This window comes from Sceloporus undulatus, chromosome 1 (assembly GCF_019175285.1).
Source record: "Sceloporus undulatus isolate JIND9_A2432 ecotype Alabama chromosome 1, SceUnd_v1.1, whole genome shotgun sequence".
In the NCBI taxonomy this organism is placed as follows: domain Eukaryota; kingdom Metazoa; phylum Chordata; class Lepidosauria; order Squamata; family Phrynosomatidae; genus Sceloporus; species Sceloporus undulatus.
The window spans coordinates 165,839,776-165,859,317 of record NC_056522.1 but is presented as its reverse complement, the minus strand read 5'-3'; the positions used below and the strand labels follow the sequence as shown (position 1 = coordinate 165,859,317).

Genomic DNA, 19,542 nt, shown 5'->3' with positions numbered 1-19,542 from the left:
AACAAAATTCACTCAGTGCAGTGCCCTTCCCCATCCTGTCCTCATTTAGTTTGTATTGTCATGAAATCATTGGTGCCGACTCCTGGAAGCACTGAGAGGTGCACTCTTTCTGTTTCTCTCTACAACACAATATCTGTTGCCATATATCTGTACAAAGTAATAGAGTGTGTGTTGTAAAGCCAGTATAACAGCAGGAAGAATGTAGTTGTTAAGCCTTTTCTTATAAACTATCAGCAATTTATTATTAAAAGATCTTTTTTGTGGACACTATGAACGACCAAGAAAGTATCTATTTTGACATCTATGCCATCTTTATTGAAGGAAAGGAAATGACGCTATACAGCAGAGGGGGGCAGGTTTTGGATGATCTGGGGACTAATTTTTTTTGTCCCTGAAACCATCTGTGAACCATGTCAGTCTCAGAAACGTAGTGATAATTTTTTAAAAATTTAAACCAGGCATGAAGTTTGTATCCAGTTTTGTTTTGTAAAATTCTGGGGAGCTTTGGAGGTCCTGTTTAAACACAAAACTGCTACTCCTGGAGCTCTTCAAAGATAAAAAATAACAATTCAGGGGGGGAAACCCCTGGAGGTCTGCAGTCCACAATAGTAGCCTCGGACTACTGTGGGGCTGAATGTCGCCCATAAACTGTACTTTTCCTACCTCAGTATACAGGAAGAATCTAGGAAGGCAAAACTAACAGAGCATGATTTGACAGTTATTAAATGTGATGCCATGTCAGATAATGCTTTGATGTCAGGGTGTCTCCGTAGTAATTTTTTAACAATGCTGTACAATTTTAACAGTACCACATCAGTGAATAGGATAGACCTTTCTGGTCATTTTAAGTCTTTGTAAACCAAAATATTTAATGATTTGGCAATTTCCTAACGAGTAACTGTGTCTGTTCATATACTTCCATGTTTGCCAATTAGGAGTTGGTTGTAGAACTGTAGTCCATGGTACACTATTTTCTATTGCTCTTTTTTTTTAAGAAGAAAGATTTAGAGTTTCCATTTACAATTTTTAATTTTTTTAAAACGCTTTTTAATTTTTTGTAACTTGGATTCATGTAGTGCTTAGTTAAAATTATTTGTACAGACCTGTATGGGTTCAACATATATGTCGACCATAAGTTTGTACTCAAGGTTCATGTCTGAAAAGAATAAATGTACCTTAGGAAGAAAAACACTTGCAGCTGCTGTTTGTAGCATTCAGTATTTAATTATGGGAAGTGAAATAGACATGTTATCACATTTCAGCAAACTAGTAGGGCTTCCTTTTAGGCATAGTGCTGGGGGAAAGAAGAGAATGCTTAAGATATGAAGTACCTGTTTAATATCTGAAGTCTGACTGCTACCTTCATTCCCAAATACAAAACAATTAACCTGGAAATACTTCCTCCCTACAGCTGTGTTCAAAATTAGAGCATTATTAAACTCACTCCTCTGTTTGCTCAGTAGCACGGAGTCATCTTCCCACACAGAGTTAGGACACCTTGGCCTCATGTTGTGTGGAGGATTTTTTTTTAACAGGGGCTATTCTCTTCATTCATAAGAGTTCTCATAAGTTGCTTCTTTCACAGTCCATTCCTGCTCCTGAAGCATCTATCAGACACAACATGATGCTACAGTTGCACCTCAGAAATTACTTCATAGTAAATCATGACTGAACTGGGTCAGAAATCCAGGGCTTTTGCACCATTCTCCACTTCTTTTGTGTATGGCGTGGTGTGCCATACTAACAGTGTTCAGCAGCTCATTACTATTAGACTGCTAAGGGAAGCTTGTTTGTGAAAAGCAGTTTTATGCTTCAGCAGCTTCAAAGGCTATTGAGCACTTGCTGTGGCTTTCAGCTTTGCATGAGCATGTTTGCCTGATCCTTCGTTTACGTGACCAAATAAAGTGCTGTAGAGATGACTAGTGATACAGGAGTGGGCAACTTAGTATTTGTATTACGTTTCAGCTTCTGTGTTGTGGGGAGAGGGAATTGGTCTTGTCTCTCCACTTAATTTCATTTCTTGGAAGCCCTGTTCATCTGAACTGAAAAGTAGGATTCAAATGTGCAGAAGAAGAATGCAGCATGCCCAGTCCTGGACTTGTGCTTCTTTAGGCAGTCTGAAGACATGTTTCCCCTGTGGAAATCTTTATTAATATGAAAAAAATGACTATTCATTGTAAGTGTTGTGTTATCATCTGTGATTCCCTTTACTGTTGCTTCTTTGTATTTGTCTTCTCTCACTTCTCTGTAATTTTCCTTGTTCTTTTAGCACCACACATTCAGATACACTGGTTAAACATGCTCTTCCTCAGTCTCTTCTGTTTCATTTTTCTTCCTTCACTGTAGTATTGTGCAGTTTCTGAATCTTAAGCATATGTGCTGGTCCTCCTGTCTTTTCAGCTACCCCAACTACATGTTTTACCCTCATTTTTTTCCTTGCCAACTTTCCCATCTTGATGCATTTGTCATGTTGCATTGCCTTGTCTGTTTCATTTCGTACCCACATGTCCCATTTGATTTAGACTGTGACCCTTTCTATGTCATAGTAACATTTATAAAGCGTCTAATCTTTTGAAGTGTTTGATGTATTACATATTGCTGGGACTCACTGTGGTGTGCTTTCTCTGCACATTTGAATCTAAGCAGTGAAGTGCTGAGACTGATGCTGAGCAAAAGGACATAACCAGATCTTTCTTTAGGAGGAGAAACAGACATATTAAAAGGTCCCCAACTTTCCAGGTCACTAAAGGACATTCATCCTCTGGCTGAATGAATAAGTACGTTTTTACCCAAGAAGACAAGCTTCTATTAATATTACATTTCTTTGTTTGCTCTTAAGGCTGAAATAAGTTGCCCACCCCTGTACTGATATATTTATAGAGGGCATGCCTATGCTATAGAGATGGGTGTGCCATTTTAGCTTTGTTGCCCTGTTAGAATTTTAGGCGTTCTTTTTGAAATTGATTCAAGTTAAGAATTTATCTGTCCCTGGCTATGTTTCATTCCTGCCTTGGTTGGAAGGCAGTGAATATTAGTGCCAGAGGATCCAAGTTACAATACTATTTGTAAGTTGAGCTAGTTTTGGAGACTTTCATAGTTGTGATGTAACTGTGCTGTACTTAAGTCAGGCTATGATCCACTCCAGGTCTGTAGTAACAGATTCTTAAATTACGAGTCAGAGGAACCTCTTTTCTTAATTAAGGCAAAATCTCGAGTGTAGGCATGCCTTAAAGCTCTTGTGTTGTGTACTTCTCACCCTACATTTTTCCTCCTCCTTCTTCCATCTCTAGAAATATTATGGTCTGGACACAAAGTTTGGTGACATCGAGCAGTGGATGGTAGGCTTTGTCTAAAATTCCAATGTTGTTCAATGGATAAATTATGTGGCATAGCTGTTTTCTATACTTAAGTATGTGTATTTGTTCCGAATATGTGCATTGATATTGAATTCCAACTTATGAATATGTTCCATTTTATGAATATATTTTCCATTGTTGAAAAACGGATAGTTTGGTGTATTGACTCTCAAAAACCATCCATGCCCTTTTTAGAACTAAAGAAAAATTTTATATTATTATTATTATTAACCTTTATTTATAAATCGCTGTAAATATAGGATGTGGTTTAAGATTGCTGTAGAATAGCATTTCCCGATTAACCTTCTAGATCTTGGACTATCATTCCCATTACCGTCCTGCACTGGCAAACTGAGTAAGTTGTCTGAGGATAATGGGATTTGTAAACAAACAGATTTAGAGGTAGACTGTTGGATATTTATGCTAAGAAACATTTGAGATTATTAAACTGACAGTACTTTTAACAGCATAACGTTCAGCAAGTATGTAGCTCATCAAGAAATAGTTCCTCATGGTTGAAGGGAGAATAACTGAAGTTTAAAAAATTCATTTGTTGGAGACTCCTACATTAATCTCCCCATTTTTTAAGCTTAGAAAACTTCCTAGATTTATATGCTATATTGCTTTCCTTCCTTTAGTCCATAAATGAACATGCCTGCCCTCCTTTTATTGCCATTTTCATTCTTTGACCAGTTGTCGTGCAAAATCCTAGATACACTAACCAATCTCTTGGCATTGGATCCCTGTTGGAGATGTGACGAAGGAAAGAGTAAAACATGACACATCTTTCAAACATAACAGATGCCACAGTGTTTGTCTGAATGTCAGAGTTCTATAATGTAACATCCAATCTGTTTTTGAGCTTCTCTGCATTGATACCAGTCATTTACGTGATGGTGGTTTTGAGAAGTCATATAATAAATGCAAATATGAAATAGATTTAAAACACATTGGAATTCTGACAAGCAACCATTGTTACTTTTCTCAGTCACTATGTATTTTCTGCCCCCCCCCAAATAATTTTGAGCATCACATATAGACTCAGCAGTATAGGCCACCTAAACTATGGTCCAATCCACACTGCAGAAATAATCCAGTTCGAGACTGCTGTGGCACCAGAGCTCTGTGACAGAGAAGGCTAAAACTACAGTTTTCAGAATTTCCTAGCATTGAGCTAGGGCAGTTAAAGTGGTGTCAAACTAGATTGGACCCATGTCGATAACTATTATCTGTGTAGATAGTAAAAAGCCAGCACATGGTGAAGTGTATTCTGCATAGTTGCACTGCAGGGAACTAGAAGTACCATAGCAAGTACCAAGTACCACAGCAAATTTGAAATCCTTGAAATTAGCAATGTGAAAGGAAAGTTAGGGAATTTCTTCTTGTTCAGTTAAATAATAATATATAATATAGTTTATTTGTATCCCGCTTTTCCAAAACCTGATCAAAGTGGCAAACAACAGCATATAAAAACATTCCAATAAAATCAGTTAAAAACGGTATTAAAAACAATACAACAAAACTAACAGCAAAGGGCCAGAGAAAAGGGGGAAGTCAATACATACAATCCAGGGTCGTCAATGAAAAGGGGTAAAGGAAAGAATGATTTTTTTATGGTGGGAAGGCTTGGGAAAAGAAATATGTCTTCAAGTTCTTTTTAAAAAGACCTAAAGATGTGGTGGAGCGGAGCTCGTCTGGGAGACTATTCCAGAATTTTGGGGCCATGACAGAAAATGCCCTCTGTGAGGTCCTCACATAGCATGTCGGTGGGACCTCCAACAATTTCATCCCTGTTGACCGGAGTGTCCGGGGCGGATTATATGGGGAGAGGCGGTCCTCCAAGTACCCTGGGTCCAAGCCATTTAAGGCTTTATAGGTCATTACCAACACCTTGTATTGAGCTCGGAAGCGAATAGGCAGCCAATGAAGATCTTTCAAGATGGGAGTTATGTGGTCAGATCTGGAACAACCAGCGACCAATCTTGCTGCCATATTCTGCACCAATATTGTGCCCAATTCTGCACCGCCATGTTGTACCCAAAGGAATGGAGCTGTGTTTGGGATGGTGGTGGTGATGATAGTTTATTTTTTCCCACCTCTTCTCAAGGCTCATGGTGGGGTACAGCATGTTAAAATACAAAACAAAACTAAAAACATATAAAACCCAACAGTTAAAATAAACTCTATACAGTTGTTAAAATATACACATAAGCGCACATTCTTTAGAATATACAAATTAAAAAGTCATGGTTTAAAATGGACTGGGTAGTCTTGTGGAAGAGAATAATGCTGTCATGTCCTTCTGTGCACACAGAGATTATAGAGTCAGACAATAATGAATTTCAGATAGAGAGAAATGACTATTACGCTTTCCCACCATTACCTTCATTTATCTTTAGCACTGCACACAACTTTTCTAAACCTGTGTTTCCAAGTCTGCACTTCTGCCATTCTGTAATAGTGATTTCTTGCTTGCAACACTTCATTTTTCTTTTTCCTCCTGCCTTCATAGGAAGACAGTGAGCGTTACACCCGTAAATCCAGAAGAAATGCCTCGGTCAGTATGGTTGTGTTTTGTGATAAAACTTTCATTTTTAGATAGTGAATAAAAATAAGTGAATCGTGTTCCTTACTTTTTTTAGAGTATTTATGAGTATTATATTTATATATGTTCTGATCTTCATTGTGACTAATGCTGATTCACACTTAGCTCTGCTTTCAAATCCAAGCCAATGAATGCATTATGGTTAATATTACAGACAGTTATTATTGAAAGGTCTAAGCATAATAGTGAATTATGGTGGTGGTTTATCCATCAATTTACAGCTGTAGAACTAGCGGAAGGCAGACATAGATATATTCATCTGTTTCAGTTGAATTCCCCCCCCTCCAAGAAATGTCTATAAATAATATGACAGATTAATATTGTTTTAGCTTTCAGGGTTTAATTTTTCTAATACAGTGGTACCCCGGGTTACGAATTTAATTCGTTCCGCGGCGCCGTTTGTAACCCGAAAGATTTCGTAACCCGAAACCGCTAGCGCTGGAAAGCCGCGGCTTTTAAATTTCGTGCCAAAAAGCGCCGAAACATACCGAAAAAATTTCGTAACCCGAAAAATCTTTCGTTACCCGGAACAGTTTTTTCCAAGCTAACTTTTTCGTACCACGGAAATTTCGTAACGCGATCAATTCGTATCCCGGGGTACCATTGTACTTCTTTTACTTGAGTTTTTTTTCCTTTAACATATATGAAACATGTAGCTATAAATTTGTTAGTAGTTTGGGCTTTACCTTCCCCATGCATTATAGCTAACATTGACACATTATATCACATCTGCATTTTTTAAAAATGGTCTTTGGTGTCATTTTCACTTGCTTCTCTATAGGCTTCGGATGAAGATGAGCGCATGTCAGTGGGTAGCCGTGGAAGCCTCCGGGTTAGTAACAAGTGACTTAACATACACAATCATTTCTACTATTTACCAAAATTGCCCTTTCCCTCTTTCCTTGGGATGGATGGTTCTGCTCTCCCATTAGTAGTTGGGTAATTTTATTGTTTTCATTACAACCATCCCAGATTTGGCTGTTACAGCTTAATCCAGGGCTGGTCTATTTGAGTAATGCATTAAAGGTAATGTTTTTGAGATATGGCAAGATGTGTGAGACTCACCAGGAGGGATGTTCAAAATATGGTATTTAATAAAGCCATTGATTTGACTGGAGCATTGTTATCAAAAGTTATGATCCTTTGGATAGTTACATTCCAGTAAGGATACATACATGTGTAATCTAACATATTTGGCAGTTTTCATATTTTTAAAAAATATGGCCACTAGTCTTGTATACCCATTTTCCTTGACTAATGATAATTAAAAAAACATTGGGGAAATGCTAACAGATTTGAAATATATCTGCTTGGTATTACTGTGATTCAAAATATACATTTTTTCATTACATGGTTTTGATATTCTCCAATTCTTGCCTGGAACATTTACACAGTTAAAGAATAATGGCAATGTAAAATTATTCATTTTTTGTTTTCAGTACAAAATGATATCATCTACTTAGTTTCTGATTGGATTAGATGAGTGATACATTCATTGTGGGGACCATATCTTTTCTACAGTACTGGAAAACTGACATTGCATTATGGAGAATGTCCCTTTATGCAATTCATACAAGGACTGAGAACAAGTCATGCACTGTGTATGGTACACTTTTAGGAATATACTTATTGTAGTAGGATCAGAATGTAGCAGATTTCCTTCTTTAGACCAATAGTACAGTAGACCTTTTGTATACGTGGGGGATCCATTCTGGGACACCACCACCCCCGGCATATGGGAAAAAACACGGGACCTCAAGTCTCATTGTTTGCTATGGCCATGTGTTCTTGTGTGTGGTGCTGCACACACACCATTTTAATGCCCAGGGCTTGCCGTCCTATGTGAGTTTGAGTCCACGGATGGCTAGCCCGCAGATGGGGTGGGTGCCCTGTAAAGGAAAATTGACTGACAGGTTTGGAAAGTCTTTTGAGATGTGCATAATATCCTATTGATGCGAGGCATTTTTATACTAGCAGGTGGGGAAAACTCAAGATCTTTTATGATTTACGGGAATAATCTTGTACTTTTGTTGTATTTGATGGGTTTAGTTTCTTTACCATCTATTAAAAGTAGAATCAAAGTGTACATTCTCGGGCTCATCTTTTAGTAATTGATTTCATTTAACGATGAAACAATAAAGGCAGTTTATTAGGCCTGGTGTAGAGTATAGAGGTTTAGTTAGCTGTCCTGTCATAGTTCCTTGCATGTATGAAGAACTGAGACTTTTGGATTGATCTCTTTTAACTTGCTCTGGCCATTTGCCTGCCTGGTTTTGTTCTCATGGTATCTTTCCTCTATACTTTTAATAGAGTGACTTGGACTATGCCAGTGCCTACCCAGTGGTGAGGAAAATGTGACAGGCTGTACACTGCACGGTCTTGAACTATTTGAATTTAACACAAAATGCCTACTCTAACATTTGGTTGTGGTTTCAATTTATATTTTCCTTTTTGTAATGTGGTGGCTACACAAATCTGCTTCTCCATGGATGTCTTCCATGTTATACTCATATGATTAAAAAGGGTGTAGTCATGTGAGTTCCTCATGTCCACTAATGCCAGTTGTCAAAATGGAGTGAAACACTGTATAACCCAATATGTGATATTAGTATGCTTTCTTTGCATGTGTGTGTGTCAGTGGGTCATCCTCACTTTGAGATGCATATGTTTTTGCTTACCACTTAAGAGCAGTGTGCTTGTGATTTTTGTCTAGCCATCATGGACTTTTCAAGGAAAGCTGGAAAATCATTAAATAAATTTCTCCTGATGAAAGACACTAGAAGAATAGGTTTGTCACTGAAGAAAAAGGAGAATGTTTCATACACTCAGCTGCTATATTATCTGAAAGTGTGTATTTGATTGACCAAATGACCTGAAGACATGAGTCACCTTTTGTTTTGAATTTGCCAGAATTCCTAATCAGGAAGATACTGAGAAAAACCAAGGGATGGGAAAGAAAATGCAGATGATGTCCCCACTCCATCCCACATAACACCCTCCTGGGCCTGTCTTCAATTAGTTTTTGTCTAGTTCAAAGATTTTTTTTCCCCTAGATTATTAAATGTGGTATTCACCAAAGCGTGCAAAAATAAAAGTTAGCTATGCTAGTCTTTGAAGGCAAAGAGCACCGTTTGAAGAGAGCTTTCCACCCAGAAATGGAGATTTCGGTACACCATTATATATGAACTCACTCCTGGTGATTATATTACCAGTGATTATTGGTAAATCTATTCTTGAAAAAATATGAAATATTACTTTGCCCATCATCATCTCAGACAGAAAAAAAGAATTGGGAAAAAGGTTATAAAAGCAATGTAACCAATTAAACATACAGATAGAAATTACATTTTACTTCAAATTATTGGTTTTTTAATCTGTTAGCTGGTTGCTGTTTTTTTTTTTAGCCTACTGGCTTTTTTTTTTAATGCTCACACTCTTTTTAATGTGATTGCTTCTTGATTTTAAAAATTGTTTTCATATCTTTGTAAGCTGCCTCATTAGGAGCTTTTCCAAGACGTGGGGTGTATGTCTATCAAATAAATTGCTACACAGCTGCTTAATCCTGGTTGTGAAATCAATACAAAGTCTTGTGGCGCTTCTGGAAGGATTATGTACACCTTCTCTTCACCTTTTATAATTGCTCATTACATTGTTTTCCTTTATGTGCCTGTATGTAACTATGTTGTGTATATAATATGTCAGCCTTGCAGGTGACTACCGAAAAACAAAACCAGTCCATTCACATGTGTGAATGTATTTTCCAGCACTTAACAACCCTGAAATTCTTCTTTAAAAAATAAAGTGGTATACTGCTTTGCCTTAATTACTGTATGGCTTCAGAAATAGGTCTAGCATGCTGCTTACCCAGCAGGATTTATTCCATTTCCTAAGAGATTACTTCCCGAATGCAGTTTTTTTGATCAGATGATTTGTTTAGATTTACAGGCATGAATAATTGAAATTTACTTGCTACTTTCCCTCTAATTTTTGATTTTTTTCAAAACTAACTTTGCAAAAAGGAAGTTCTTCACAGTTACATTGTTTCTGAATCCTTTGAACGAGGATATTTTCCGAAACAATTTCACAGAGAGCCAAACTAGTATTTTACTTCTGGGTATGAGAGAAGGGGGAATGTGCTAGCCCTTCTTTTAATCCTAAATTCTTCCTCTTGCTCCAGGACAGGCTGGATTAAGGAGAAAGCTAAAAGGATCACCCTGAGAACAGTACAGTTGGCCTTCTGTATCCACAGTTCCTTTATCCATGGATTCAAGCATCCACATCTCAAAAAAGCAAACCTTCAGTTTGCTATTTAATGGAAGGGACACCATTTTACTATGCCAGTGTGTATAGTGGGTTTGAGCATCCATGATTTTTGGTATCCACGGGGGGGGGGGGGGGGGCTGGAACCAAAGCCCAACAGATACCAATGGCCCACTGTATGTATTTTAAGATTTTATCTTTTCTTCAAAATAATAATAATAATAAAACTTTATTTTATACCGCTTTTCCAGCAGATCAAAGCGGTTTACAATTTCTCAAAAAATATGCAAAAGTATACAACACAATATTACACAATAATCATAAATAGACATTCAGTTCAATAAAAAATTTAAAATCTAGATACAAACAGCAAGATAAAATCTATCAATCACAGAATCTATCAGTCGAATCCTAAAATGAACTTCCGTCTGGGAATAGCATTCTACAAGGGGTCAGGAGGGTATGCCAACCGAAATAAATGAGTCTTCAAGGCCTTCTTAAAGGCATTCAAGGTGGAACAGAGCTGGATTTCGTCTGGAAGTTTATTCCAGAGGGTTGGAGCTGTCGACATTCACCAAATGTCCTTTGGTGAATAGATGTCAGTCTCATCCTAGGGCACTCTAACAAATGTTTCCCTGTTGTTCTGAAAGTGCGGGGCGGATTGTATGGGGAGAGGCGCTCCCTCAAGTAACTGGGGCCCAAGCCATGTAGGGCTTTATAGGTAATAACTAACACTTTGTATTGAGCCTGGAAGCTAATAGGCAGCCAATGAAGAGATCTTAATACCGGTGTTATATGGTCTGACCTGGAAGTTCCAGCGACCAATCTGGCTGCAGCGTTTTGAACTAGCTGAAGCTTCCGAACCGTAACATGCAAACATAGGGAAGTCTGAAAGAGAACATGTAAAATCAAGGCATTACGAGTACCATGTCTGAGCTGTGACTGTGAAGAATAGTAAATATCTGTACACTGGGAAATGCTTTAGTTCATAAATGTATATTTATAGAGCATTCTGAAAGGGGGGGGGGAAGCAATTCGTATTATTATACTGTAGTCAATTTAGAGGAAGAAGGAACTGTTGTCACCACTGAGAGTGTTAAACATTAAGTGCTCAATTTCCTGACAATTTTGCCTTGGAAAATACCCGCCTCAATCCTCAAAAAGGGAGAGGCGGGATACAAATAAATATATTATTATTATTATTATTATTATTATTATTATTATTATTATTTACCATGTTTGATAGCTTGGCCATGGTGCAATGTGTAGTACTGATGATTACTACCCCAGCAGTACAACGTAAGGCATGAGGAAGTAAGCATATTCTTCTCACTTGTTCTTTTGGATCTTGGCCCCAATCTTCTTTATACTAGAGTAGTCTCAGTAGCTTTGGGCAGGTAGGCAGATGGTGGACTGGGCAAAGAAATCCTATATAATAATGTAGGCCTCAAGGGTTGTCTTCAAAAAAGTTGCCTTCTCTTTCTCTGTTTTATTTTTATTCCACACCTCCATCAGAGAGTTCAGAGCAGCATTTATGGATCTCTCAAGATCTCTCTGTCCACCCATTTTATTGTGCTACACCTGCTTTTTCTACCCCACCAGCATTTTATCACATGCTAAGATGATTCAGTTTGCATGTCTAATCATTGAAAACTTGTGGGTAGAGGAATTTTAGAGCAGTCAATATAATTGATAATCACTTAAATTGTATTTAAATTATATAAATATTAATACAAATAAAGTCAGAGAGCATTATGAATTTGAGAATTACAGTTTAGCAGCAGAGAAGGAGCCGAGCATCCTGACTTTGGGTGGCTCCGCCCACTGGCTCCTGGTAGGCAGGTAGGAACAAAAGAACAAAAGGAGTGACCGGGCCCTGGCCCCCTCGCCCTTGCGGGCGGAGCTACCCAGGAACCCCAGTCGATTTAAAGCCTGGAAGCAAGGTATAAGGTGGTTTGAGCTAAGCCGCCCACCCGCGCCAGTAGGCAGAACAGGGTGGGGAGGATGCTCGCACCTTCTCTGCTGTAAAGGGACGTCTCTCAGGTAAGTCCAACGTTCCAATCTGACATTGAGCTAATTTTGAATTACAGTGGCTTCACACTCCCTGCAATGCCAAATGAGCTTTCTGAGCAGAAAAGAGATGTGAAGCAGGTTCTCTGCATTCCTAGCCAGACATTGTAATCACTTTAACTGTGCCATCCTGCTTTTATTGCAGAACTTAATATTATGCACAGAAGGTTGAGTCATTTCTTTTTCATTCATATCTATATTAATTTGTTCTTTCATTTGCATTCTATTTATCCCCCCTTTGGCTTTAATAATAACAATCTCTTCGTTGCCGTAACTTTATACATCGCACCCACTCCATAAGCGGGGGGTGCCATACGCGGCTTCCGGTTTACATACAATGGATAATGGAGCAAACTAGAGAATTCTAAAAGAAAATATACATGTGTTTCATTGAGTAAAGTAAAAAAGGCAAAACCTTTGACTGCATAGAACATGAAAAGCTATGAAATGCACTCAAAGAAATGGGAGTGCCACTACACTTCATTGTCCTGATGTGTAACCTATACTTAGGACAAGAGACTGCTGTCAAAACTGAATATGGAGAAACAGAGTGGTTCCCAATTGGCAAATGGTTCCCAGTCAGGCAAGGCTGCATACTATCACCATATTTATTCAACCTGTATGCAGAAAATATTGTATGCAGAACAGGCCTAGACTCTGAGGCAGGAGGAGTAAAGCCAGGAGGAAGGAACATGAACAACCTGGGAGATGCAGATAACAAAGTACTACTAACAGAAACAAACAAAGACCTGGAGCAATTACTGGAAAAGGTTAAGGAGGAAAGTGCCAAGATAGGCTTGATGTTGAACATCAAGAAAACTAAATAATGGCCATGGAAGATCTACAAGAATTCATCCTAGATAATGAGAAAGTTCAAATAGTCAAAGAGTTCCCATACCTTGGATCAAATATTGATTGGCATGGTCACTAGGTTTGGGAAAGGCAGCTATGAAAGAACTGAATAAGATTCTAGATTATAGAAATATAAATCTGAATACCAAAATCCTAGCTTGGGTTATCCAAGCTAGAACACATCAAGGCCAAACCATCCTTAGGATGGCCAAATTGAGGCTGTCGTTCTTTGAGAGAAGGAATGGGTAGTTAGAAAAGACAATAATGCTAGGAAAGGTAAAGGACAGTAGAAAGAGAGGGAGGCCACATGCCAGATGGTTACATTTGGTCAGACAGAGACCATGGGACTGAGTTAGCAGGGCCTGAGCAGTGGAGGACAGGGAGTCTTGGAGATGTCTCATCCAGAGGGCTGCAATGAGTCAAGATCAATTCGAGAGCAGTTAGCAACAACAGCAACAAAAGACTAAATGTTTATAACCAGTTTGAATTCTTCCCAGGCACTAGAGGAGAAGATTTATTCCTTTTCCTTCATGGCATTTTTCACATACAATTCCCTCATCCCCAGAGCTGTTCTTTGCCCTACTGTGGGGAAAATGCAGATATTTTTCCTTTAGTAGCAAGCTATCTTTGAATGGTAGTTGATACCAAATTTCATAGGGGATGTTTCAGGGGCATAGGATGTATTCCCTCTCAAGGTCCCATTGCATCAGTGCTCTGTTCTAGGTAGCATGCTGGATTCAGACCAAAGTCACCTGTATTCACATAGCTATACTTACAGGATGATCTTCAATTACTCATTTTTACTTTGATTGGGGCTGGTATTTTTTATGACACCTTGAGCTCTTTGAGGGAAAGGATGAAAAAAGATTGTAATAAATAGATAAATATGTATTTTCAAAGAACATGAGTAGTCTTGTACAATACACTCAGCTTATAGTTCATAACTATGGTATATGCAGTAGGCCCTTGGTATCTGCTGGGGTTATGTACCAGGTCCCCCTGTGGATGCGTTCGTGGATGCTCATGTCCCATTAAATACAGTGGCATCATAAAATGGTGTCCCTTATATTAAATGGCAAAATCAAGGTTTACTTTTTTGGAATTTATGTTTTTTAAAATATTTTCAAGTTGTGGATGGTTGCTTCCATGAATAAACAATCAGTGGATATGCAGGGCCAGCTGTACTTTTATTGCCAACCATAATAACTTGGATCAAACAATGATGTCCTCACCCTAGTGTCACCCAATACAGGGTGCCTGCTTGCGGGGGTGGCAGCCAAAAGGGCACACTCATCCCTCTCCGTTCCTGCCACAGCAGGGGATTCCTCATGAGGAGGTCAGCGTTGCTGCAGCAGGCCAGCTGGTGGTGCACTCTTAGTTAAAGTCACACATCTTTATGCAGTAGCGTGCAGAGAAAGATATTTCTTGCTTGGCTCCTGCAACCAAGCATGATCCAGCCCTTGTTCTGTACTATATTGTTTAAGAAATTACTTCCAGTAACGTTTTGATGGCTGCTTTAGTTCTTTCCTCGTCCCTCCCTTTCCTCCACTCCTGCTTGTATAACAGAACACTGGTTGCCACAACATGTGCAGCTCATTTCTAAATAGAAAATCTAGTGGAGTTAGTAGAAGTTTCAATTCTAATGCTGTTTTGTTCATGATAAAAGTAGTAATCAGACAGATCTCTCAGCGAACAATGTATACAGTCTTATTCTTTACTGATCAACTGTACAAGGACTATGCAGAAACATCAAACTTGTTAGTCTTTACATTGCAACAAAAGTATTATGCTATAAGATTTCATGAGCAAAGTCCTCTTGTCAGATGCATGAAGTGAACAATCAGTAGAAATGTTTAATCACATACACACATGCAAGCTACAAGAGAAGAGTTGAACAAGGAGCAGTAAGGGAAAGCAGCACAAGATACAGCAGCACAGTGTACAACATACAGGTGAATATAGAGCCAAGTCTAATAGATGCAAGATTTAATCAGTGTGGACATGAGCCATGCCTTTCTAGCATAAAGTACTACTAATCTATCTTTGTGGAAAGCAGAGGATTATGCATGTGCTGTTTTGCACAGATGGCCAAGAGTACATAAGGAAACTTGAGGATCATTGTTGTAAATGTTGTTGTAAAGAGCATTGCCATCCATTCAAGAATCCCCTACATTTTGAGATTTCCAGGCCAAAACCTGAGACCTGGGGACAGCCCTTGGTAATATCATTGAGCATTGTGTGTTAAATATAAATAACAATTGTGTACAGTTTGTAATTCAAACACGTATACACACACATACACACAGAGCGAACATGTTTTCCTGTTTGGAAATAAGACAAAAATCTTAGCTGAAGCTCAGACCCAGGTGAAATGAGAGGATTATTCCTTCACAATTACTTAGGGAGATGGGATAAGGAACATTTAAACCAGCTTACTTCCTTCTAGTGTATGTAGAATAGAGTGGAGGGTAACCCCTGGCACTGCAACAACTGGTTGGGAAGAAGGAAGTTAAGTAAATCCATAGACCTACTGGAGAATTGTTGTAAATTGCAGCGACAAACCATTTAAGCTTTACCAATTGTAGCCAGCTGGTGCTCACCTAGCTGAGCTGAGCATTTGCACATGGCCCTTTCCTCTTGTTCACAACTAAGCCCCTCAAAACCGGAGAATTTGAACCCTCATCTCCTGCCTGGAGATGACCTATGAAAACCAAAGGCTTGGGTCAAGCCCTGAGATATGAGAATCCTAGGAATGAGTCTGACTCAGGTTTCTCTTCTCAGCTGCAATGCACATCATAGCTGGGCTGGTTTTGTAGAAGCAAAGCAAGCATTGTCAAACTTGGATTACTCAATATCTATGTTGCAATGTTGCAAAAATGCCTTTTTGCTGAGAAGAAATTCTACAAGGGAGGAAAACATTAGAGGGCCAGGTCATATATTTAATCTGAATAGTGTTTCCCTTCCTCCTATGGTACATGAAATCCCTATTGTAGAAAGGAGTTTTTTTTTTAAACTATTATTATTTTAAAGAAGGTCCACTTTGCCATTCACAGTGGCTAGTATGAATGATATCTCTGCAAGTCATGTGCTGGCACCTCTCCTTATTGTGAGACCCATAGCGTTCCAGAACTTCAGGTGCTATTGATCAGAAGAAATTCTAGAGCTGTACTGTTTCCCCTTCCTTTTTAGGCCAAAGCAGGTACAAGATTCAAGACCCGCTCTGTCTTCAATATAAATGTTCGTACAAGCACGCTAGAAAAAGGTGTATGCTTACCCTTGAAGCAATTTTAAATTACAGCTTCTGTTTTTCTTCTTTTAAACTGTGTGCATGGGTGTGTCAGAGTCATCCCAGTATTCTGGTTTGGCCTTCCCACCTAAAGGAGTGTTCTGATAGAAGAGGCAAGCCTGTTTCCTTACCAGTCTAGTTCTGTCTCATAGCTAGAAGCACAGGAATGAACCAATGCCTGGAAAAGAAAAGACTTTTACAGAGGAGAGTTGGTAAGTGATGTTGGGGATGCCTGGACTACTGAATTACTGTCAGTGTAGGCTGGCCTAAATAGAAATAGATGTCTAGTGCACAACAGGTAAATATTGTTAGCACTCCATGTTCTGCATTCAGTGGTAATTTAAAAGCTGTAATGAAGTAGATGTTCAGAGGATGTGGAGAATCAAATAAATTATAGGTGTTTCCTCTACTAATATTGCAATGTGTATCAAAACTGTAAATATTACTTAGTGTGAAAAGTGTTCAAAATACAGACATCTTACTTTCAGAGAACAGATACTACTCAGAGATACACAGGATGATTGTTCTTATTTTACATAATATCATGCTTCTGTTGTTAAAATACTACTTTAGCTCTCTTCTGAAATTCATATCTATCTGGGATTCCCTTTTCTGAAGGCGTTAAGATGAGCCTGTTTTGAATTTATGTTCATCACTTGTTACTGGTACTTAAACAAGATAATGCCTGAAGTACTTTCTAATCCCCTCGGTTTGGGTATGATGGATAGATTTCTGTTGCTTGAGGACTTTGATTTGGAATAAATACAGTTTTCCCCTTTGTTTTTAAAACTTTCTTTATATTTATGCAGGCTTCCTGTTACTCTGACCTTAGTCTTCATTGCACTGGTTTTCCTTCCAAATCCCAATCTTCTTCTCACAATGGAAATCGGGTCTGTCAGTTTTCCTCCTCCAATTTTTGTTGAATGCTCTATTTCCATCTGGGCAATGCAACCTCAGTTGGGAATGTTAAGAGGCTTTAATGAATGAGTGACTCTCTTTGTTTGTATTGACCTCCAAAAATCTCCAGTTTATAAGTTTATTTGCTTTTCATTCAGTCATTATTTTCCCTTGTGTTTCCAAGAGGTGAAATATGATTATAATTTCCAGATATGATAAACTCTGGCTTGCATCTTTCCTGAATTTTTTAAAGTTACTCGTCTTTTTGGCCTTGCCATTTTTCCTTAATAATAATAATTCTGAAAATATTTAATGAAGCGGGAGTATTTGTTGTAATTGACATGTGCATCATTTTGAATTCACTGTGCTGTGCAGTATTTTTTTTGACCAAACAAGATGATTGCATTTTGTTCTTGCACTGTAAAGATCAAATGATTTTCTGCCATTGTTAAATTAAGGAGAATCACTGATTTAAAAGCTTTTACAACCTTCACTGGAGTTGAATTTGCCCCTACTTGCATGTAGAGATTATCATGTTTCCAGCTTGATGAGTGTTCTCTGTGTGTGTCCCCCTCTGTCTCCATTGACATAATGTGGGAGAGTTTTTCCCCCTGTAACTTCTTATGTCCTATCTGAACCTCTGTGTATTTGTCTGCTATAAACATGCCTTAGCTAGTTTTTAATCTATTTGGTTGCTTTCTGGTTTTACAGCTAGATTTGCTAGTCTGTATTCTCAGTATTCCAGCGTTGAGAATAGTTCAGCAGTGACATAGATGTGCATTATTTACAACTGTTCCATTATTCATGAAGCTGCTTCCTAATAAGTTGTCATGGTGTCTTTTTATAGATGTTGCCTATGTCTCATTTTTAGGAGAATGGTGCTTGTGACTGAGGCAAGAATGAACCCAGCCCCATTTCTGACTCCTGTATCTAGATGTTTTGAAATCATGTCCTGGGATTAATAGCTACAGCTCATTCACTTGTTTTGTTTTGCTTTTGCAAGGTGTCCTCCCTTCCTGAAGGAAGTATGCATAAGTGTGCTGCCCTTGCTGTCTGCTTCTCTAGTTGTATTTGTACTTGCACTCATTTAAATGGAAGCGTCAGGCTTCTTAAATGATCTGCCAGACTTTTGAATTACACTGTAGTAACCTGCAACATCTAATCTACATCAGGAACTACACTGCGAAAAAGATCTTCAAGTTTTCTTTTCTTTTCATCTTTTAAACTTATTAAAAACAAACTGTGCTCCTTGTCTTTCCCAGCCCTCCTTGTTGTACAGTGATGCTCTGCCTGCCAGAAGCTACAGGGTTGGTTTTTTCTCCCTTTAGCCACATGTGTAGAATCTGCTCCGCATATGTTGGCCCTGTTGTGTTGTGTCTCAAGAATATCTTGTTAGTCCAGCTCATTCCACTTACTGTTGTCATTCAGCATGTGATCTTCATGACTGGAATGCACATTTGCCTTTGGTGTGTCTGTCAGCTTGGCTCTGTTCGCCCTGCCCTTTCCTCCCACTAGAATCCTGCAGTTGTTGCTGTGGAACTGTAACTATTCGGCAGACTACCTGGTGGGAATAAATCATGCTTGTCTTCCTGCTGCTGGATCATATGTCACAACGAAATGGAGTTATAACATCAGAGCTTTCTGCCTTAAAAACGGGGAGAGGGCTTTCCCTGGTTCTTAATGCTGCAATTCCACAGTGCATGGCAACCCCGCCTATAACGAAAACATAGTGCTTGCCTAACATTCTGAATGCCCATTTTACATTTTAAACAAAACTTTGTATGCAGCTTCACTGTCAGACATCAATATACAGGTTGAGTATCCCGCATCTGAAATGCTTGGGACCAGAAGTTTCTGAGTTTGGATTTGTTGGGATTTTGGAATACGCAAGCAACATAGTATGTACCTGTATTGTATTTGCAAGGCTGGAGAGAGACGCGAGGATGTGTGAAACAGCAGGAGGCAGGGTTTATGCCGTGCACTAAGTTTGGATTCCTGACATTTCACAGATTCTCAGTCTCTCTCCTGCCTTGCATCTTTTTTTTCCAACCACCATCTTGAGGGGGAGAGAGGCCTGTTATGTTTTATTTTGACTTTGGATATTGTATTGTACTTCCTGTTGTACACCGCTTTGATCTAATTTGGAAAAGCGGTATATAAATAAACATTATTATTATTATTATTATTATTATTATTATTATTATTATTATTATTAT

The 19,542-nt window shown here is 38.6% G+C and overlaps 1 protein-coding gene across 12 annotated transcripts in view; it reads left to right on the top strand.

Annotated features, from left to right (window-relative positions):
• Nucleotides 1-19,542, top strand: part of LRRFIP1 (LRR binding FLII interacting protein 1) — a 119,371-nt gene that overhangs the window by 60,291 nt on the left and 39,538 nt on the right. For 4 of the 12 annotated variants that reach the window (XM_042446769.1, XM_042446708.1, XM_042446727.1 and 1 more), the window contains exons 4-9: nucleotides 3,291-3,338; nucleotides 5,869-5,913; nucleotides 6,743-6,793; nucleotides 8,272-8,304; nucleotides 17,239-17,319; nucleotides 18,589-18,633. The exons of 3 other annotated variants lie outside the window; for them this stretch is intronic. In XM_042446769.1, coding sequence (XP_042302703.1) covers nucleotides 3,291-3,338; nucleotides 5,869-5,913; nucleotides 6,743-6,793; nucleotides 8,272-8,304; nucleotides 17,239-17,319; nucleotides 18,589-18,633 — 303 coding nt within the window. The remainder of the gene's footprint in view (nucleotides 1-3,290; nucleotides 3,339-5,868; nucleotides 5,914-6,742; nucleotides 6,794-8,271; nucleotides 8,305-17,238; nucleotides 17,320-18,588; nucleotides 18,634-19,542) is intronic. 5 more of the 12 variants (XM_042446743.1, XM_042446734.1, XM_042446690.1 and 2 more) reach the window with 4 other exon arrangements.